Genomic DNA, 23,516 nt, shown 5'->3' on the forward strand with positions numbered 1-23,516 from the left:
CATTCCAGTTAGGTGTGTGGTGTGACTCAGTCCTGTGGGATCTCAGGAAGTCTCCTTAAAATGAAATATGGGCCAAAGTGACAAGTCCAAACAAGGCCATGAGGTGTCCTTGAGGATGAAAGCCAGGAGTGAAGATGGTGTGGAGTTCTGTGTCAGTTGTGGTCTGGCCACCTTCATGTAAGGTCTGTTAATACACGGCTATACCTGGTACAAAGGGTCAGGCTGAATCTCACCCCTCGTAATCCCCTGGGGGCCAACTCAGAGAAGGAGAAGCTAGCATGGGTGATATATAAAGTGTGTCTTTATTTGAACATCATTCCACCTGCACTGAAGCTCAAATCCAGCAGCAGCAGAAGGGGTCAGGACCAAAATCAATGTTACCAAATTGGACGATGAACAGCGAGGACACATTCAGACGGAACTTACTAATGGAGTGTAGACAACACCAAGCTATCCTAATGACACACAGCACGGGCCCTCTGCTGGTCAGAGCTCGGGAGGACTGTGGCTCCCTTGTTCCCTTCTCAGGAAACTCCAGTCCCACCTGAAGGCTAGCCCTGAGCCAGGCAGGGGCCTGCGGAAGTTTCTCGTGCCAGGAAGATCCCAGCTTCTCCAAAGAGAGGGTTTTTTGGTTTCCCTCAGTTCACACTGGGAGCTGCAGAAGGGTGAATCCCCTGTGCCCAAGCAGGAACCTCAACAGGCAGCCAGGCAGAAATTTTTCCCCACACACAGCCTTCTCTAAAAGCTCCCAACTTCTTGGCTCTAACAGGCCTGAAAAAGATCTTGAACCTACCCATGGTACTGAGCCCCAAAGAGGAAAGTTCTCACATCAAGAGACCTGGAAGGACTTGAGCAAGCGTCGCTCTGGACCCCCTCGAGGTTGGAGCTGCCTTGGCCTCTCCTGAGAGAGTCTTGCATCCGGCAGAGGAAAGCCTTTCTGGCCCAGGCAGGCGAGGAGAGGAGTGCCTCAGTGGGCCGCTCACACAGCTCAGCCTCTTTCAGCGACCAAGAGACTCAGCTGCAAACAGACCATCTCCTCTGCTTCAGCCTCCTCCCAAAGGCTTAAACCAAGTGGCCAGGTGTGGGTGAGAGCAAACCACAAACATCCTCGCTGTGATGACTTCCTGGCCCCGGAGAGCCATCTGGGTCCTGGCTTGCTGATGCTTCAGCCTCACCTGGGGCCTCTGGCTGAAGCATCTCCTTCCTGCTCTGTTCCCACCTCTGCTGAAGCCTCGGGGACAGGACTTTGGTTTGGTACCCACTCCAGCCTCCTTCCCTTCCCTAAGGTACCCTGGTGTTCCTTCAGGCCCACCAACAGTCTCCTCCTAACCCCAAGCTCCTGGGTGCACTGCCCACTGCCCCTTAGTCAGGGCAGCAGGGGGTTGGGTGGACGGTGACTGGGAAACACCGTCCAACCACTCCAAAGGAAACCTCCGTCTCTACCACTCACCCACTCCAGTGGCGCTAACCTGCTGGGCAATCACCTAGATGCGATTCCTTCCCAACAGGGTGGGGCATGGCTGCCTGGGCCCCGCCTCTGCCTCTCAGGAGCTAGGTCCTAAGCTTCCCGCCAGCAGCGCACAGGGGTTTGTGGCTCCCATGGGTGGCAGCGGCTCCCCGTTCCCCATCACCCTCCCCTTCCTTTCTTCCCCAGCACCTGGCCCCCTACAACTCCTCTTCCTCTGCCTCCTTACCATCCCTGTGCCTGCCTTGTCTCTGGCCACCTCCCCTCCCACATCCTAGTTCTCCATCCATCACATCCCCCTCTCTGGTCACTCTTTCGCTACTTTGTAACACCTCGTTCAATCTCCTTCTCTGTAGCTCCATCTCTGTGCCTCCTCCTCCTCTTTCCCCAATCTCCTCTTCTTCCCATTTCTAATCACTTTTTCCTGCTCCCTCCTCCTAATGGCTTCCAACATTGGGCTTTGGTTAGGATCTTGAAGGAACTCACTTCTGCCCCCCCCCCGCCACGAGGTTCCCCCCACCCTCTCACTCAGCTCGGGACCCTGGGGGGAGCAGGAGGGGGGACACAGTGCAGGGGCCGGACATGGGGGAGGGGCTGGGGGGGTGTTTGCCCAGGAGGAGGGAGTAGAGGGCAGGGATCAGGACTGAGCACGGTCCAGGTTTCAGGAATCCTCCCAGAGCATGTGATTCCAGATGGGGGACTTGGGCAGAGGATTTCTAGGGTGTCTCTTGGCAGCCCTAACTCTCAGGCCCAGTGGAAATGAACACAGGGCTGTGAACACATGGCACTCGCTGCTTTCCTCCCTCCTTCGGCCGAGGTCGACGACATGGTGACCACGAGCTTCCCCACTGAGCCTGCAGGGGCCTCCCGCTGGCCCTCCACAGTGGGCCAGGCAGCAGGCACCTGGAGACAGAAGTAGGCACACAAGATGGAGCTAACCGGCCACCCAGCGGGGAGCTGGAGGGGGCCATCCACACCCCAGGCCAGATGGCTCTACCACCAGGCCCCCCAGGCAGTGACAGGAGGTCAGACACACCTATAGTCTCCATCCTGTGCTCCCGGTGGGGGGTGTGGGGGGGTGGCCCCACAGTGGTGGGAGGGGGGACAGAAGACCCTTCATCTGCCCCCCACACACTTGCACACACACACTCACACACATTCACTCATGCCTCGGCTCCAAGCGTGCCACTGGGTTTGAGACCCTGGGCAAACCGCAAGGTGAGAGGTGGGCAGGGAGAAGGAAGAGGTGGGGACAGGGTTACAAGGCCTGGGGATGGGGACAGGGGGTACCCTGTTCAGAGGTGACCTGCAAGTTCAAGTTATGCAGAAAAGTATCAAAGAGGCAAGACAGTCTCTGCCCTTGGCAGAAGGGGGTCGGGGGGACAACATGAGATGGGGCAGAGGGGTGAAGCGTCCCCTAATTCCCCACTCATGGGCCCCTGCCCCAACCCCCAACCCTGACAACAGGGCCAAGAAGTCTATGCTGTACAAAACAGGCCAGGGTCAAGGTCCAGTCCCTGGTGAGCCGTCCGCAGGGAGGAGACGGCCAGCCCCAGGCTGAGCCACTTTCAGCCCCAGCCTGCAGCAGCCACGCGCCACCAAGACAGGAGTCTGAGCGCGGCCTCCAGAGAGGCCTGTCCTGGCTCAGAGTCCACGCTGACAGGGCCCCAGTCAGCAGCAGACCCGGAGGCCCTGTGCTTTCTCCCTCGGCGCAGCTCGGATTCCTTCAGGAGAGCTGGAAGCAGGCTGGAGCAGACGGGCCTCAGGGAGGCCGGTGGTGCCTGGAGCTCTGTGAGGAGATGATGGAACCGTTGTTGGCAAAAAAGAAAAAAGGTAGGAAAGAGTCCGGTCTGCCCTGGAGCAGTATCTTGAATGAGTTTCTGCAGGAGGTGGGGACCAGAGGAGGCGAGGATGGAGCCAGGCCGCAGCCCTGCAGACAGGGGCAGCCTGGCCGGGAGCCACAGCACCTCTTTCCCCAGAGACTCAGCAGGGCCCCGGCCAGGCTGGAGAGGAGGAGGAGGCCAGGGGCTGGGGGCCAGCTCCCTTAGGTCAGCTGAAGGAAGTGCAGACCCGCAGGGTCTGCAGGGCCTCTCCCCTCCCCCAGGCTGCATGTCCGCCCCAACCTCTCTTCAAAGCCCAGAGTTCGCAGGCAGATAGCAGGTGAGGTCAGTCCAAGATCGGGGTCTTCCCTCGGAGCGTGAATGGAGGGATGAGAGGGCAGGAGACAGGACAAGCTGAGGGCAGGTCAACTCCTGGGCTGTGATTCCGGCCTTCAGGGTCCCTGTGTGTGAGCAACGGGACACGGGAGGACGCCCCATCCGGAGACGTCACCCCCTGGCCGCAACACCGAGCTTACTGTAGAGCCCACAAAATCTAAGAGAGACAGAGAGAGAGAATTGGAGAGAGTCAGAGGCCGCCCGGCACGGGGGCTCCCTCAGCCCCTCCTCAGGGCAGAGCTGCGTGGAGGGGTGAGCTGCACAGGTTCGGAAATGCCACCAGGCCTGGTGAGCGGGGGAGGCCTTGAGCCAGCTCATTCAACCTGAGCCCCAATTTCCTCCTCGGTACAATGGACATAACAGCCTACTTCTTCACAGAGTGATTCTGAGGGGTCAAAAGACATAAATGACGCCTGCCGAGGGCTCAGCACACAGTAAATAGTGAAAATGCCAGCACCATAGAGCTTAGTTTTGTTCCAGAGGGCTTTGGCTCGGAACTGAGCTGTGAGGCTCACTCACCGTGAGTGCCCAGTGAGGGAAGGAGATCCCCAGATGCTGAAGGAAGGCAAACTGGGGCTCCCTTATGTCATTTTTAGGGCGCTTTGGGGAAGGAGGAGAGGACGCTGAGTGGGACCCACATGGCCAAACCCCCTCCAAAAGGCCACATGTCTGTCTTTGTGCTGCACTTCTGGAAGCGGCCACCAGGGGGCAGGCTCTGACCTCACACGAAGACCATAGAAAGCAGCAGGCGTCTGTGACTCCAGCGACAGGCGCCTCAGAGGACAGCTCAGCAGCCCCGGAGGACTCTGAAAAGGGGGCTGGCAGCAGGGAAGAACTTGGCCTTCAGACTTGGACCTGGGCTCAAATCCTGGCTGCACCACTTAGGTGACCTCGGGTAAGTTACTGGACCTCTCCAGACCTCGGCCGTCCCACTTACAAAATGGTCACGGTGCCTGCCTAGCAGGAAGCCGTGACAAGTGACAGCTTTCACTGAGCATTCACCGCCTGCCCCTTCATGGGCACAGTTTTGCTTCATTGCATGACAGCCCTGTAAGGTGGTACCTTTCTCAACACTGTCATTTTTTTTTTTCCTTTTTCCAGTTTTATGGAGATACAGCTGACATACAGCATTGTACAAGTTGGAGGTGTAGAGCATAATGGTTTGACTTATATACTGTGAAAGTATTAGCAACCAATTTAATTTTTTTCTCACTTACTAAATGCTTAATATATGGTGACCTTCATTTAAAACACACTACAAGTGCTCGGGGCTGGTGCACTGGGATGACCCAGAGGGATGGGATGGGGAGGGAGGAGGGAGGGGGGATCGGGATGGGGAACACATGTAAATCCATGGCTGATTCATGTCAATGTACGGCAAAAACCACTACAATATTGTAAAGTAATTAACCTCCAACTAATAAAAAAAAAAAAAGATGATATAAATAAAGGGAAAATTATCAAACTGGAAAAAATAAATAAATAAAACACATTAAATTTACATAACCTACATTACGTGAAATAGGCTACAAAACCCTCAATATTTTTTGGCTTTCTGAAATTTTTACACAAACCACAGCTGGGGGAGTGCTGATTCATAAGACAAAATCTGCTCTTTTCTTCTTTCTCTTACTCCAATAGTCACCTCTAAGACACGTTAGACTGGAGGCTGAGTCTTCCCTATTAAGGGGTGGGGGGGGGGGGCAGGATGGTCACTCTCCTCAGAGAAGGAAGCCTCATGGACAACAGGGACTGGGACATGAGTCAGTATCACTCAGATTCCTCTAAGATGAGAAACATCTGACTTGTAGAAGGAAACCTCTCAGGAAGATGAAATGAAAAGGTTCTTCTGAACCTGGAGTGCCTCCCCCCATCCCTTGTCTCGTCTCAGGACAGTTCTGAGGGGTTCTTCTGGGCTCAGGTGAGGTGAGTTGGGTAGAGTCTGGGGAGTCAAAGCCTAGCACTGGGGCAAGGGTCCCTATGGTCATCTGGTGTGCCTGTTTGTATCCAAGTCCCATTATACTGAGAAGAGCATGGCGACTATGGACAACTCCATAGATCAGGTCTCTGAGTACCCTCAGGGGATAAAAAGACCCGAGTCTTACTTTTTTTTGTCCACCATTTTCATTTAGGTACTGCAAGAAACTGAGGTTCAAAGAGGTAAAGTCATTTCTTAGCTCAACCTACTTCCAACACAAACAATCTGCCATCATGGTCCAAGTGTACTCACACCACAATACTAGAGTACCTCCTGGCAAATGAGCTAATAACTGTCACTATCATTATGCCCATTTTATAGATGAGAGACTCAGATGAATGTAATTAAAGGAAAGTGCTGAACATAGATCCAGCATCAGCATCTGCTAACAGCTCAAGGAAGGTTGAGACTAAGAAAACAGTGAAATCCAATTTCTCAAGGCAGAAAACGGGCACCCAGACAGGCAGAGTGTCTTCCCCCTTCTCCAGGGGCTGTGTGGGCCCCTGGGTCAGAGGCTTGACCTTCCTTTAGAAAACAATCTGGAATTATCATTACAATTGTGAGTGTGCAATTCCACTTCAGGGAAAGACACTGAGAAAACAGAAGACAAAGACCAAGACAGTCATTCTTCTAATGACCTTCCCAGTAAAATGGGAAAAAAAAAAGGGAACCTCCCTAACAGCCCCTATGAGGAGAATGGTTAAGAACCTACAATTCTGTCGTCTTATGTAACACTAAGCATTGAATGAGAAGGACAAGATGGTTCTCCATAAAATGATAAAGATCTTAAAGATGTGCTCTAGAACTGAGCCCTAAGAGCAATCTGAGGAGGGATTTGTTTCCGATGATGCCTCGCCTGTATCAGCACGTGACCCTACCATGTATTCCATAGAGGGATGTACGTGGATGGATACACAGGTAAGCATCTGATAACAGTGGTTAAGGCTCTGGCCTTGGTGGTGTCAATTTTTTCTTTACTGTATATTACTGTTACCTGGTACATACGGAGGTTTATGTGTACTATACTAGGTATAAAGCATACTGTACCAAACATCTGTAGGCTCACCATGTAGGAACTTAACTCACCAATAATCTGTACCCATCCACCTGTCCCCCACCTCACATCCTTGCCTCTCTGCTTCCATTCCAACCATAAAGAACCAACACCAATACCTTTCGTATTGATCTTTTTTTGTTTTTGTTTTTGTTTTTTAAATACAATATTAAACTGTATTTAGTGTAGTGTTACTTAGTTTTTAGCTTTAGAAAATTATCACTCTGTCATCTTCTGGAATTTGATTCCCCCTGCCTCAATATTATGTTTACAGGATGTAGCCATTCATTGTTACCTAAAACTGGCATTCATTCATTTCCACACTTGTAAACAATTCCATGATGTGACTACACCACCATGTATTTATCCATCCTCCAAGCTGTTTTTGGTTGCTTGCGATTTTGAAACTGCTGCCAAGAGCGTTTATGCACATTTCTCCTGGGTTTATACTCCTGGTAGGGTTTGCTGGGTCAGGCCCCTGCAAATGTTTAGATCTGAGGGATAACCTCAAACTGTCTCCACGGCAGTCGGCCTCTCTGTAAGGGCTCCTACTTGGGCTTCCCTTGACTTGGAAGGTGTCCCGCCCCACCCCCCAGCCGCCACGCCAAGCACGCCCACTCGCCTTTGTTCTCCTGCTTGAGCTCCTCCTGCAGCAGGTCGGTTTGCCGGTTACCCAGCACGAAGGCAAGGAAGGAGAGGATGAGAGCGTTGAGGATGCCGATGATGGCCAGGATGTACGCCCAGCGCACCGAACAGTCCCCCAGGGAGTACTTCCCAGTCTTGGCCCCGCACATGTCCCGGATCGTCTCGGCGTCCCAGCCGTCGGGGAAGATCATGCAGCCCAGCACGAGGCACAGAGCTGAAGGGGCGCCGGGCCAAGCCCACCGCCGGGGCAGGAAGCAAGAGAGAAGGGGTTGATTACTTCCCAGAGCCTGAGGACCACCAAAAGCCCCCCCGTAGGCTGGGACCCCGCACCCCCACTCCGCCCATCAACCCCATCAACAAGGAGAGCTTGTTAATCTCCTACCAACCTAGAAACTAAACTCTAGGAGGGCCTCATGCCTTGGAGAGCAGAAAGGCAACGCCTTTGCCTGCCCCATCAGATCAACAACTCCTCCAGGAAGCCCTCCTGGAGACAGGAGAAAATAGCGAACCAGGGTCACCTCCTTCACCTCCCTTTAGTATCTTGGCACATCGCTCCCTCATCCTCCTCATTCTTTTTTATTTCTGTCATTTACTCAACAAATTTTTAATCAGCATCATTTTCCAGGCTCAGTAGGCCACCTCCAGGCTGGGATCTCCCCCTCCTGGCAGTGAGAGTTTTTGACTGTATTTGCTGGAGTGACGTTGTCCTTTTAGTGTCTGACAGTCCGACAGAGGCTGCATCACTGTGTCTGAGACGCAAAGGCTCCCAAAGGTTCAGGTTGGAGCAAGGGGGCCCTTGACCCCATGCCAGGCCCACAGGGTGCTAGACCCGGGTTTAAGATGACAGTGATGACAAAGTGGGGGTGGTGGTCAGTTCTGCCCACTGCCTACGAGACACAGCTAGTCCCCAGGGTGGGTAGGGACCCCTGGCTTTGCCATCTCCTTCCTTCAACTACCACATGTGAGAAAGCATTCCCCACAGCACAGACTCCTCCCTGCCTGAGTTCTGCCTCTTCTGGTCTATCCCCCACCTTCCAACAGGACAGTCCTTCCGCACATCCTTGGGGATGTGCTCCTCACACTGACAGGGCGCCTCAACAGCACTCTGATCTTACACACACACACACACAGGAGCAGCCCTTCATTCCCCTCTCCTGTGCGCGCCTTCTTCAAGACAATTCTCCGAACAGCTAGTCCATACAGTGTTCAAGTGCTCAAGGGGAGGCCACCTCTATTTAATGGCTGGGAAACGAGTTTGCGGCAAAGGGGATGGCAAATGCAAGAAGCCTTGGGGCAAGAATGAGCTTGGTGAGTTAAAAGAGTTCCAACAGTTTGAAGATGCCCTTTAGAAACCCAAATGGGGAGGAAAACTCAGGGAGACATCAGGGCTGGAGATATAAATGTGGGCTCTGTGGACATGTAAATCCCCAGGGCTAGATATTATAAAAACTGAAGGGAAGGCCCAGAACTGAGCCCAGAGGTGCTCTATCATTTATGGGGCAGGAAGAGAGGAGGAGCCTCTGGAGAGGGCTTGACCCATTCATCTCCCCATATTCCCCTAACACTTTCCAAGACCCTCCAGGACCCTGGAGAGAGGAGGAAGGTCAATTGCCAGGGGTGAAGAAGTGGCAGAGAAGGACCCTAACCTCATGGCATCCCCAGGGCGCTCTGAGGGGTGGGGGGAGGGCACTTCCACCTCCCCATTCTTGGTCCTGAATCTCCAGCTTGAGGCAGGGGTGAGGAAAGAGCCTCAGGAGGAGGAAAACCTACCCCGTCCCTCTGCCTCCTCTCCCGTGTACAGTGTTTCCTCTCCCGCCCAGAGCATCCCCGTCTCCATGGAAACGCGGCAGTATCCTGCGGGTGGTCCTCCTCCCTCCGCAAGCTCAGCATTCAGTGAGTTTTTCTTCCCCAGGGCTCTGCGCCTGCACGTTCTCTTGGTCTCCTTGCCTCATCACTTACGTGTCTCTCTAGTCGTGCATCTCCATTCCTTTCTCTTCTCCACCCTTTTCATCTTTTTTTGCCTCTCTCTTCACATGCCCTCTCTCCAGCTAGTCCATACAGTGCTCCAGCCTCAGTCGTGACCCTCTTTTCTCCTTAGATCTCAGCATTTGACATTCATTCAACACCCCTCCTCTTCTTTCTTTTCTCACTTCTCTTCCTTCTCTTTACCTATCCCCTCACCCTTCCCCCTCTCTGACTCTCCGTATATTCCACAAATAAATGCCGAATATCTTCCATGTGTCAGGCACTGTGAAGGCTGCTGGGGACACTGGCAGGCATGGTTTCCTGTCCTCAGGAGCAGAGGTGTGTGGAGAGGAATCAAATCAACACACAAACAGAATACGTATACGTGTCAGGGAATGGCTGGAAAGAGACCCAGGATTACCGGGACACTCAGAGAAGGCAGGGGCTGGGACCTCGCCGTCTCTCACTCACGCTCTCTGCCTCCTGTGTTCTGCAATGTTCTAGGTGGTGGCAATGGGGCCCCAGGGACTGCTCTGGGAACAAGAAGCACCCAGAAGTAAAGCACATGGAGAAAAGTCAATCGGACAGGTTTCCTGAGACCTGGGAAAGGCAGGAAGAGACCTCTAGGGACAGTAAGTGATCAAGAGGCTCAACGGTCAGTGTAATAACTAGAGGCAAGGCAGCCTTCAACATCCCCATTTGCTGGATGAGGACACCGAGACTGAGGTCTTTCGAGTACAAGTTCAAGTATCTTTTTGAAGTAATGAGCTGGCTGAAGTGGGCAGACACAGGTGCAAGGTGCAGGGTGGGGCAAGTGGGGTGTATTGTGGGATATACAGCGTCCCCCTCGGCCTCTCCCCACCACCCACAGTGTCTTACGGCACTGTCAGATGTCCCCTGGGCGCAAAGCTGTCCCTGGTTGAGAACCACCGGTCTAGGGGAAGGGGCTCTCAGATGGAGCACGACTGTCCAGTCACCCTACAGTCCTCTGACTTCCCAAGCAGCCAGGAGGCGTTGTGAGAAATTTAAGGTGAATGAAATTAAAGTTATTAATGATATGATAATGCTAACAAGTAGTACTGAGTGCTCAACTATGTGCTAGGGGGCTGAGCTCCTAAGATGCATGATCTCATTTAATCCGATAACAAATCTAGAGGAGGGAAAAATGATCATCCTCATTTTACAGATGAGGAAATTGAGGCTCAGAGGAACTAAGTATCATATCCATGTCACACAGCTAGGAAGTGGTGGGCTCTGTATTCAAACCCAGACAGGTCTTTACTTAATGTTTCTCTTTGAGCAGACCTACTTCTTTTTTTTTTTTTTCTGGCCACACTACACGGTTTGTGGGATCTCAGTTCCCCAACTAGGAATTGAACCCAGGGCCCAGGTGTTGAAAGCACTGGACCACCAGGGGATTCCGTAGACTTACTTTTTAACTGAGAGGCATTTACTTACAAAGTAAGCTTTATATCACTATCAAAGAAAGGAAACCAGGATCGCTTGCCACAGATGGAAGGAAACTGTAATCACAAGTATGTGTGTCTGCTCAGTCACTAAGTCACGTCCGACTCTCTGCAGCCCCATGGTAGAGTGAAACCCAAACATTGTTCTTAGGATCAAGCTGGACACTTTTACCTGTCAGATGCTCTGAGCCACCTCAGAGTCCCTTGAAAAGGAAGGAAATTCTGACAGGTGCTACAATGTGGAGGGATCTTGAGGACACTATGCTAAATTAAATGAGTCAGTCACAAAAGGTCAAATATTGTATGATTCCACTTACATGAGGAACTGAAAGCAGTCAGATTCCTACAGGCAGAATATTGGTCGTCAGGGATGACAGGGGAGGGTGTGGGGAGTTAGCATTTATGGGGACAGAGTCTCAGTTCTGCAGGTGAAGAAAGAGTTGTGAGGATAGACGGTACAGGTGATTGCACAACGGTGTGAATGTACTTAATGCCACAGAACTGAACACCTAGGAAGTGGTAGAATGGTATTTTATGTTATGTGTATTTTACCAGAAAAGAGAGAGGAAGGAAGGGAGGAATGGGAACACAGAAAATGACATGATGTATTTTCCTCATGGATGTGTATGTAAATGCACACAAAAAATATCTTGGAAATACAGAAATCAAGTTTATAACCATGATAGCCTCTGGGCAAGGAGAGGATGGGGACTTTACCCTGTCTGTAATACTTCAGCTCTTCATGGAGTGAATGTATTTATGTATTACTCATAAAATTAAAAAACATAATTAAAAATACTGGTTTTTCAGAGAGTACACATATATACATACATAAGCTTGCAAGTCTATAAGTCTATAAGCTTGCAAGTCTATTAAGAAGCAGCTTAATGATGGGCACCTCTGAAACACAGCCTGGTATGGTGGAGGAAAGGAGGGAGACACTGTTTATTTTCTGCCCTCCCGTACTGTTGGAAGTGTTTAACATGTGCATAGATTACTTTGATGATAAAAACAATATTATTATGTCCAGTCCTTTTCCACCTATGTCTGGCCATGAAATCCTCTTAGAGGTGTAAGCCTTTAAGAATAATTTTAAAAAACTAAAGGAAAAAGTTGAAAGGAAAAACGCGCTTGGGTTTGGGGAATAAACCCAGAATGAGACTAAAAAAGTGATGAATTAGTAACAGAAAATAAACATATTTGTTTTCTTTAAAGTGTGTGTCCTGTAAATGTGCCTTTATATAAAGCTTTTAAATTATGCATTTTATTCTTAGCTATTTGAGTTTCATTATGATACAATTACACTGTCCTCAAGGGACATCCACCAGGCCAGTCACTCCAAGAGGGAAGCCTTTGTTTATGCTCAGCTGGCCCCTCCATGCCTGATGTACCACAGCTGCTACCCATTGCTAGGAGGTCAGACTGGATGTCCCCCAGGGCTTTCTTTTCCTGAGCAGACTCCAAAGAGGTTTGCTATGGACTGAACTGGCTCCCCACAAACGTCATATTTTGAAGCCCTAACCTCCAGTGTGAGAGTATTTGTGGAAGGGGCCTTGGGGAGGTAATCAGGGTTAGATGAGGTCATGAGGGTGGGGCCCCATGATGGGATTAGTGTCCTTACAAGAGACACCAGGGCTTCCGTAGTGGTTCAGTGGTGGAGAATCCATCTGTGAAGGCAGGGAGCACGGGTTTGATCCCTGGTCTAGGAGGATCCCACATGTCACCAGGCAGCTAAGCCCATGTGCCACAACTACTGAAGCCTGTGCTCCACAAAAAGAGAAGCTACTTTTGTGAAAGAGAAGCTACAAAAAGAGAAGCAATGAGATGCCCATGCATTGCAACAGAGTAGCCACCGCTCACTGCAACTAGAGAAAGCTCACAGCAAGGAAGATCCAGCACAGCCCAAAATAGATAAATAAAAATAAATGAATCTTTTAAAAAGAGATACCAGAGAGTCTGCTCTCTCTCCACACCTGCCATGTGAGGACACGGCAAGTAGGAAGGAGGTAGCGGTTTGCAGGCCAAGAAGAGGACTCTCCCCAGAACCCAGGTCTTGGAATTGCCTGAACTAAGAGAAAGTGTGAGCCACCCAGTCTGTGGTATTTTGTTGTTGTAGCTACATGCAACAATTTGGATGCACCTTAGAGTCACAACACTGGGAAAAACTGTATCCACTTATATAACATTCATACCCATAACCCTGGTCACTTCTAAGGAGGGAACTGAGGGGGTGAGGACAGGACGGGACGGAGACTTTGCACTAACCTGCGGTTCCTTTTCAATTCAGGACCACATGAAAAAGTGACCTACTGAAACCATAAGGTGGGTGGGAGTTGATCACTAATAAGTGACTATTGCCAGAGATTTTTCACTCACTCAGAATGAAATAATTAAAGCAATCAAGAATCAAAACGCACAAGCCAAATGAAACTCACAGAAATAATGAATTAATCACACACACAAAAAACATAAAACCAAAAATCTCTAGACCCCTATTGACTGAGCTTGCCAGTTTCTAGGAATTTAAGAAAATGCTCAAGAATGTACTCTAAGATTTAGCTATGTGGATGTCTATCATGTCATTATTTGCAAGAAAGAAAAGAAGGAAGAGATGCGAAGGAAGGCGGAGGGGGAGAAATAATAAAAGAAGGAAGGAAAGAAATAAGCAGCTAATTAGTCAACATCACAGGAGTATTCTTTCATACCATGGAATACTACTCCCCTATTAAATTATATTGAGTAAGAGTTAATGGTACAGAAATTACTCATGATACGTTAGGTTTCAAAAGGATGTGGAAAATAACATACAATATAATTTTATTTTGGGGATACTTACACGGTTATAGCAATAGTTACGTAAGTTTACCACACCAGGCCCTATGCTAAGTATCTTACACACATTACTTCATTAATCCCCACAACACTCTGAGGAATAAGTGCTGTTATTACCTTCTTTTTACAGTTGAGGACATAGAGGCACAGAGAGGTAATCCAAGTTATCTAAGACCACAGAGCTGGTAGGTTTACAGAACCAGGATTCAGACCCAGACAGTCTGGCTCCAGAGTCTGCTCATAACCAGTACTCTATATGATTGCAGACCAACAGTTAAGATGACTGCTTCTGGGAGAGTGAGATGACGTGTGTAATCTTGCTTATCTATATTCTCCAGTTTTCATACAAAGAACAATGGTAATCTGACAAAGCTGCAGGTGAGAGATACGGAGGAGCAGTATAGCACAGGATGCACGGATGGCTGTTCATATCCTGTATCCTCTGTGAGTCCCTTCCTCACCTCTAGGAAGGTTTTTCTAGAAAGAACCAGGCCAACTTTGGGGCTGAGAGGAGCCTGGCAAAGGGTCTGTGTTGGCACTGTGACCACAGCTTTCCAAGGGAGTGCTTCCCCAGACCCGGGGCACCAGGGGGCTGTCGGGAGAACCCCCCTCTACCCCAGGACAGAGGTTGTCCTCGCGTCCTTCACACCAGCTCTGTCCTGCACCCCCAGGGCAGGGGCTTGTGGTACAAGGGAGACAGGGTCTCTCTTAACAGTCACCCCGACCCGCTGGATTTGAAGATCCAGGTCCAATCTTAGCGCCTCTGTCAGCTGGGGAGCTCAGGGGTGGGAATCCTGTGCCGGGGCTCCCCATGGCCCCCCCAGCACCCTGACTCCTTCCTCCCTTTCCCTCACCCTCACATCCCATCCACTTGCAGGGCCGACTGGCTTGACCTCCAAAACGTATCTCGGGCTGACCTCTTTTCTCTGTCTCCACTGCTGCCATCTGTCGAGGCCGCGTGGTCTCCCTCCCGCGTGACCACCGCGGCTCCTGACTGGACTCTCTGCTCTCATCCTTGCCCTCGCTTCATCTGCTCTCCACTCAGCATTCAACGGAAGCGTTCCAAAGCAGACAGTGCCACTCACCTGCTCAACACCTTCCCAAGTTGCCCCTTACGCTCAGGATAATCCCTGCGGCCTGGTCCCGGGCTGTATGGCCCACAGGCTCCCCCTACTTTCCTCCAAGCCACTCGGCCTCCCGATCCCCACACTCCTGCCACACTGCACCTCCTTCCAACCGTCATCCTAACACTAACCCTAACTACCCTCCTTGTTCAGCCCTACTCCCCCTGCCCCGGAGGTCTTGGCACTGACTGTTCCCTTTCCCTGGGACACTTCCTCCAAGCCATTCAGTTCCTGGGCTGTGGTTCCTGATCTCAAGGAGACTACAGTTTAGTCAAGGGACTGTTAGGAACACAAATAATTGTACCTGGTGTCACAGATGCTGTTACAGAGAAATGGGATACCCGTCACTTTGTGCAGTAATTATAATATTTGGGAACAGTATTTACTGCACCACCCCTGGGTCCAGCCTGCACAGAGCCCTCATGTGGCCTCTGGACAATCCTGGAATCTGCCGTCTGCTGCATCCCCTGCTGCCCTGGCTCAGCTCTGCCACACTCAGCTCAAGGACTCGGTCAGAAGCCTCCTGCCGCTCTCCCTGCTTCCTGCCTCACTCCTCCAGCCTGGCCCAGGCCCATCCAGGTGGCCCCATCCCTTCCCTGTCCCCTCTGGCTCCTCCAGGAAGCTGTCCTTTCTCGGGGCTGTTCTTCTCAGCTTCTCTGTTGCTAATTTGAGCAGCTGCTCTGGCTTCTCTCTCCAAGCCGCCTTTTCTGGCTCCTCCTCCTCCTCGCATCTTAAAGGTTGGTGTTTCTGGGCTGTCTCCTCTTTTGCTTCCACACGCTCTCCCCTCTCCCCCGGGCCATTTCACCCACACTCAGACTCACATCTGCATCTCCAGCTGAGACCGCTCTCCTCAGGCCAAGGCCTGAAAAGCCAACAGCTGTCAGACCCTTCCTCTGACAAATTCAGCATTTCCCAGACTGAGCAGATCTCCCTGCTGTGTCCTTTGGGCATGTCATTCCAAGACACGATCGTTCAACGAGGGGACCTGGAATCATCGGCAAGATCTGCCTGTCTTCACCTCGCCCCACCAGACACACACCTGCTGGGCTCCTAAATAGGTCTCCTCCCCTCCTCCAGCCTCAGCCCCTTTCCCCTGGACCACTGCCACTGCCCTCCACCAGGCTCCTGATCGCCCATCAAGCCTCCATCCAATCTGTTCCCTGCAGCAGCTGCCCAAGTCATCTTGCTAAACCCACATCTGGCCCTGGTCATTCCCATGCCTACATGTAATTGCTCAGAACCTAGGAATAAGACCCCAAATTCCAAGGCCAAACTTTCTAAATTCTCTGCTCTTCTAGGTGTATCTCCCAGTTCTCAATTTTCAACCTTTCTTTTCTTTTTTTTTTAATTGACGACAATTTTACCTAGATTCACTCTAATCTTAACTTCCCTCCAGTTCCAGAAGATGAGAGACCCTTCTTTTTTTTTTAAGATTTTTTTGATGTGGACTATTTTTAAAATCTTTATTGAAGCAATTACAATGTTGCTTCTATTTTATGTCTTGGTTTTTTCATCATAAGGCATGTAGGATCTTTTCTTCTCCATCAGGGATCCAACCCACACCCCCTGCATTGGAAGACAAAGTCTTAACCATTGGATATGAGCTAGTTATTATTATAGTCTCCATTTTATAGTGGAGGAAACTTAGAGTCAGAAATGGTATAACCTTCCAAAGGACACTTTAGTTGGTAATGCCACACTCAGGGTTCAAATTCAGGTTGGCTGACCACTGAATATGCTGCCTCCAAAGGAGCGGGTGGTGGAGCTAGGACTTAACTCAGAGTTCATCATCTGTTTATTCAACAGACACTCTGTGCCAGGCGGACTCCTGAGCCAGGGTTCTCATTGTGCCATTAAACAGCTCTGGGATTAAAGGTTCATGATGATGGATAAGATGAAATGGAAATGAAAAGAATAAAATAAAAACAAAAGACTGTCAGAATAAGAATAGTTCAGCCCTCAACCTCTTTACACCTCCAGCCCATCCTCTCTACCAACAACCAGATCTATGCTTCCCAGCCCCACTCAAAACACTCCAAGACCTTTCTAGGTATTATACTACACTAAGGAGCCATACCGGAAGGAACTGGTTATTTGCTTAAGCTGAGAAAAATAGAATTTCACCATGGAGAAAACACCCATAGAGAAAGTCAAAAAATAAACTGATGGATAATATTTGCAACTCATATTACCGAGAGCTAACTTTTACCTTATAAAGAGTTCTTACAAATCAAAGAAGGAAAATACCATTAGCTTCGTAGAAAAATATTTATGAACTGACAGTTTACAGAAAAAAGACAGGAACACCTTGGAAATATTGTGGATTTAGTTCCAGACCACCACAATAAAGCAAATATCACAATAAAGCAAGTCACACAAATTTATTTTTGGTTTCCCAGCACATATAAAAGTTATGTTGACACTATACTGTAGTCTATTAAGTGCACAATAGCATTATGTCTAAAAAAAAGTACAAACTTAATTTTAAAATCCTTTATTGCTAAAATAAATGCCAAAACAATTACAAAGATCACTGATCACAGATCAACCATAACAAATAAAATCATGAAAAAGTTTGAAATATTGTGAGAATTATCAAAACGTGACAAAGAGACACAGAGGGAGCAAATGCTATTGGGTAAATGGCACCAATCAACTTGCTCAACACAGGGTTTCCACAAAGCTTCAAATTGTTTAAAAAAAAAAAAAAGGCAATATTTGTGAGGTGTAATAAAGTGAACTGCAATAAAATGAGGTTTGCATGTATATATAAAAGGCACTCAGCCTCATTCCTAGGAGAAAGACAGATTACTACCATAAGAGAGTACTTTTTGCCCATTGGGTTGTCAAAAATAAAATATTTGATAACACATCCAGTTGGCAAGAATGTGGGGAAACAGGTACCCTCATACACTGTTGCTATGAGTGTATCTTTGTGTGACTTCTATGGAGGAGCCTGTGACTGAATCTGTCAAAATTGTAAACACAGAGAGCATTTAATCCGGCAATTCCACTCTAGGTCTTTATTTTATCCTAATACTTACGTATGTCTTAATTATTTATATACAACATTATCCGCCGAAATATTGTTATGGCAAGATGTTGTAAACAATTTAAATATTGATTTCTAAATGATGATGCAGCCATACAAAAGTATATTATAGAGATTCCCCAGCAGCCCAATGGTTAAGACGTTGCCTGCCAGCGCAGGGGGTGTCAGTACTAAGAATCTCCACATGCCTCATGGCCAAAAAACCAAAAACATAAAACAGAACCAACATTGTAACTAATTCATCAAAGACTTTAAAAATGGTCCACACCAAAGAAATCTTGGGGGAAAAGTATATTATGCAGTTCTTAAGGAAAAAGTAGCTCTCTATACACTGATTTGGTACAATTTCCAAATGTGTTGTTGAGTTTAAAAAGCAAGACAAACCAACTGTTTAGTATCCTACCATTTGTGGTGGTTTTTAAATATGTCCACAACTTTTAAAATATACTCTTTTCAAGAGGAGGAGCTGAATTCTCCTCCCCTTGAATGTGGGCTGGATTTAGTAACTCACTTCTAAAAATAGAGTGTGGCAGAAGTGGTCTGTGATGTCTGAGATTAGAACATAAAAGGCAGTTGCTACGACAAAGGAGGCAAGAAAGCTCAATGGAAAAAAGATAGTCTCTTCAGCAAGGGGTATTGGGAAAGCTGGACAGCCACATGTAAATCAATTAAATTAGAACATTCCCTCACACCATATACAAAAATAAACTCAAAGTGGCTTAAAGACCTAAATATAAGACATGACACCATAAAACTCCTAAAAGAGAACATAGGCAAAACATTCTCTGAAATAAAGCGTAGCAATATTTTCTTGGATCAGTCTCCCAAGGCAAAAGAAATAAAAGCAAAAATCAGCAAATGGAACCTGATCAAATTTACAAACTTTTGCATACCGAAGAAAACCATCAGCAAAATGAAAAGACACTCTACAGAATGGGAGAAAATATTTACAAACTGTGCAACTGACAAGGGGTTAATATCCAAAATATGTAAATAGCTCATACAACTGAAAAGAACCAAATAGTCCAATTTTTAAATGAGCAAGGCAGAAGACATTTCTCTGAAGAAGATGTACAGATGGTGAATAGGTACCTGAAAAGATGCTGAACATCACTAACTATTAGAGAAATGCAAATAAAAACTACAATGAGGTATCACCTCACACTAGTCAGAATGGCTATCCTGGAAAAGTCTACAAATAATAAATGCTGGAGAGGATGTGGAGAACAGAGAACCCTCCTACACTGTTGGTGGGAAAGTAAATTATTGCAGCCACAATGGAGAACAGTATGCAGGTTCCCTAAAAAACTAAAAATAGAGGCAACATATGATCCAGCTATCCCACCCCTGGGCATATATCCAGAAAAGACAAAAAAAAAAGTTTTATATATATATACACACACACACACACACACACACACACACACACACACACACAATGGAATATTATTCAGCCATAAAAATAATGAAATACTGTCACCTGCAGCAACATGGATAGACTCAGAGAATATCATACAAAACAGAAACAGACTCAAAACTAGAAAACCAACTTATTGCTACCAAAAGGGAAAGGGAGAGGGGAAAGGAATAAATTAAGAATAAGGGATGAACAGATACAAAATTCTATACATAAAACAGATAAACAACAAGGATTTACTATATAACACAGGGAACTATATTCAGTATCTTATAATAATTTATAATGGAATATAATCTGAAAAATATATAACTGAATCACTTTGTCATACACATGAAACTAACACAATATTAAATATTGTGTAAATCAACTATACTTCAGGTTCTTTTAAAAAAATACAGTATGATGCCCAAAACAATCTTGAAAAAGAAACACAGTTGGAGGACTCACACCTCCTGATTGGAAAACGCACTAGAAAGCAACAGTAATCAAGACAGTCTGTTACTGGCATAAGGGTAGACATACAGATCAACAGAACAGAAGTGAAAGTTCAGAAATTAACCCATAGTCAATTGATTTCAGGTAAGGGTGCCAAGACCATTCAATCAGAAAGAACGCTGTTTTCAGTAAACAGTGCTGGGACAACTGGATAGCCACAAGTGAAAGAATGAAGTTGAACCCTGACCTTACAGCACATACAAAAATTAACTTAAATGGATCAGAGCCCTAAGTGTAAGCATGAAAACTATATAACTCTTAGAAAAAAACACATAGGTAAATTTTTGTAACCTTGGATTTGGAAACGGATTCTTAGACATGACATCAAAAGCACAAGCAACAACAACAGAATGATAAATCGGACTTTATATAAATTTATATAAATTTAAAGCTTCAGTGCTACAAAGAACACTATCAAGAAGGTGAAAAGATAGCCATAGAATACTAGAAAATATATGCAAATCATATACCTGATAAGGGGCTTACATCAAGAATAAAAAGAACTCTTATAACTCAATAGTAAAAAGAAAAATAACCCAATTTGAAAATAGGTAAAGGGGAAGGGGATGTGGGGAGGAAAGAAATAGGTGAGTGAGAGATTAAGAGGTACAAACTCCCAGCTGCAAAATAAAAGAGTTATGAGTATGTAAGGTACAGTGTGGGGAGTACAGTCAATAACTATGTAATATCTTTGTACAGTAACAGGGTAACCAGAGTTATCATGGAGATCATTCTGAAATACATAGAAATATCAAATCACTCTGTTGTATGATAGGAACTAACATAGCACAGTAGGTAAATTATACTTAAAAAAATCAGAAAAAGAAATCAGATGACTTGCGGTTATCAGGGGTGGTGGGGGTGGGGTGATACAGGATAGGATGAAGGTGGTCAAAAGGTACAAACTTCCAGGGATAAGATAAATAAGCACTAGGAATGTAATGTGCAGCATTAGAAATGTAATTACCACTGCTGTATATTATATAAAAAGTTGTTGAGAGTAAATCCTAAAAACAAACAAAAAAGAGTAAATCATAAGAGTTCTTATCACACAAAAAAATTTTTTCTATTTCTTTAATTTTGTATCTACATAAGATGATGGATGTTCACTAAACTTTTTGTGATAACCATTAATAATATATGTAAGCCATATTATGCTGTATGCCTGAAACTTATACAGTGCTACGTGTCAACTGTATCTCAATAAAACTGAAAGGAAAAAAATGCGCAAAGAACTTGAATAGATGTTTCTCCAAAGAAGATATGCAAATGGCCAACAAGCATGTGAAAAGATGTTTAATAGTTAGAGAAATGCAAACCAAAACCACAGTGAATTACCAGTTCATACCCAGTAGGATGGCTATAATCAAAAAGTCAGATAAAAAAAAAAAGATAATAACACAAGTGTTGATGAGGATATGAATAAGAACCCTCACACACTTGCTGGTGGGAATGTAAAATAATATTGCCACTTTGGAAAACAATACAGCAATTCTTCAAAATGTTAAAGTTGCCACTTGAGCCAGCAATTCTACTCCCACATATATATCCAAGGGAACTGAAAACATGTATCCACACAAAAACTTGTACACAAATATTCACAGCAACAGCATTCAAAATAGCCAAAAGATAGAAACAATCCAAATGTCCATCAGCTGATAAATGGATAAACACAATGTGGTACATCCATACAATGGAATATTATTCAGCCATAAAAAAGGAAAGAAATATTGACATATGCTGCATCATGAATGAAACTTGAAAACATTACGCTAAGTGAAAAGAGGTCAGTCACAAAGACCACAAATTATATGATTCTATTCACACAAATGGAGGTGGAAATGGCAAGCCACTCCTGTTCTTGCCTGGGAAATCCCATGGACAGAGAAGCCTGGTAGGCTACAGTCCATGAGATTGCAAAAGAATCAGACATGACTTAATGACTAAACAACAACAATTTATACAAAATGCCCAGAACAGTCTTACTAGATAACAGAGTAGGTTAAAAGTTGCTTAATGGAGGGAGAGGATGGGGATGGTAGGCTTAGGGGGTGGGTGACAACCTAAGGGTATAAGCCTTCTTCTTGAGGTGATGTAAATATCTTAAAATCAATTGTGGTAATGGTTACACAACTCTGTAAATATACTAAAAAAACACTGAATTGTACACTTTATACGTGTGAACTTTGTGGCACATGATTTATATCCCAATAAAGTTGTTACCAAAAGAGGGGGATGCGCAATGCATCTTCTTATTTCTCTCTCTCAGATCACTCATTCTGAGGTCTCCTCCAACCCAAATCAAGCTTCAGCTGACCCCGGTCCTCACTGAGGTCTTAGGTACAACTTCATGAGACATCTCGAGCCAGAACTACCCCATCTAAGCTGCTCCCAAATTCCTGTGACTCACAGAAACAGAGGTAAGAAATGCGTAAGCCACTGGGTTGGGGAGTAATTTTCTCTGCAGCAATAGATAACTAGTATACCATTGATGAAAAAAAAAAAAAAAACATTGTTGGCATTTGCTTGTATATTTATGCAATTTCTCAGAAACGATATTCAAGAAATGGTAAAAGTGTTTGCCCCTGGGAAGAGACCTCTGGGAGGATCCCTGAGGGATGCGTGCAGGGAGGACATATATCTGATTGTATGTCATTTTATCTTTTGAATTTTGTTTCATGTGCAATGTATTAACTTTTCCAAAAAGAAAACGAAAGTCAAAGAATTTTAAACACTTTTTAAAAAAGTCAACAACTATCTGCTGCTTATAAAGTCAAAACTCCTCAGCGTGGTGTACAAGGCATCCACGGTGCAGCCCATCTTTCCAGGCTCAGCTCTCACCTCCCGTCACACTAATTGTTTGTGGAACCCAAAATGCACCAGGCTTTTCCTTCCCCCACACCTTCAATCATACTGTCTCTTGTGCCTGGCTCCCCTTCTCCTTCCTCCCCATCCTTTAAGATTCAGCTCAAACGCTGTTACTTTTTTAGAAGACTTCCCTGGCTGTCCTTAATGTGTCAGAAGTGCGTGCCCCCAAGATACCCTTGCATGATTCAGTCATTTCATGTGTCATCCCACAGTATGATGATCTGATTTCTTTCCTATATCTCCCATTAGACTATGAGCAAGGACTCCTTTTTTTTCCCCTCCTTGGCAATACCACGGGCTTCCCTGGTAGCTTGGATGGTAAAGAATTCGCCTGCAATGTAGGAGACCCTGGTTCAATTCCTGGGTTGGGAAGATCTCCTGAAGAAGGGATAGGCTACCCACTCCAGTATTCTTGGGCTTCCTTGGTGTCTCAGATCGTAAAGAATCTGCCTGCAATGCAGGAGACCTGGGTTCAATCCCTGGGTTGGGAAGATCCCCTGGAGGAGGGCATGGCAACCCTCTCCAGTATTCTTCCCTGGAGAATCCCCATGGACAGAGGAGCATGGCAGGCTACAGCCCCTGGGGTCACAGAGTCCGACAGGACTGAGTGGCTAAGCTCAGCACAGCACAAACCACAGGGCATGCAGACCTTTCCTGACCGTTGATGGAACCCGTGCAGGGGAAGTTCGGAGTCTCAACCACTGGAGCGCGTGGGAAATACCTGGGAAAGAGGATTCATGCAGGCTTCCCTGAGCCTAACTCACAGAGGAGGCTGTCAGTAAGAGAACTGGTGTGAGAAAGAAAGGAAGGGTGTGGGGAGAGAGGGAGCAAAGCAGAAAATGAAAGAAGGGAGGGAGGGAAGGAAGGTGAAAGCAAGAAAGAAGGAAGGAAGGAGAGTTGGTGGAGAAAGAGAAGGAGGGAGGGAAAAAGGGTGGG

At 46.9% G+C, this 23,516-nt stretch overlaps 1 protein-coding gene across 1 annotated transcript in view; it reads right to left on the minus strand.

Annotated features, from left to right (window-relative positions):
- Positions 1-281: 281 nt before the first annotated feature.
- LHFPL4 (LHFPL tetraspan subfamily member 4) overlaps positions 282-23,516 on the minus strand; it is a 30,824-nt gene continuing 7,589 nt past the window's right edge. Inside the window, exons 3-4 of the mRNA XM_043443259.1 lie at positions 7,336-7,572; positions 282-3,838 (exon numbers count right to left, since the gene is read on the minus strand). Of these exons, the coding sequence (XP_043299194.1) occupies positions 3,738-3,838; positions 7,336-7,572 (338 nt within the window). The 3' untranslated portion in view covers positions 282-3,737. The remainder of the gene's footprint in view (positions 3,839-7,335; positions 7,573-23,516) is intronic.

The sequence above is a fragment of the Cervus canadensis genome, chromosome 22, assembly GCF_019320065.1.
Source record: "Cervus canadensis isolate Bull #8, Minnesota chromosome 22, ASM1932006v1, whole genome shotgun sequence".
NCBI lineage: Eukaryota > Metazoa > Chordata > Mammalia > Artiodactyla > Cervidae > Cervus > Cervus canadensis.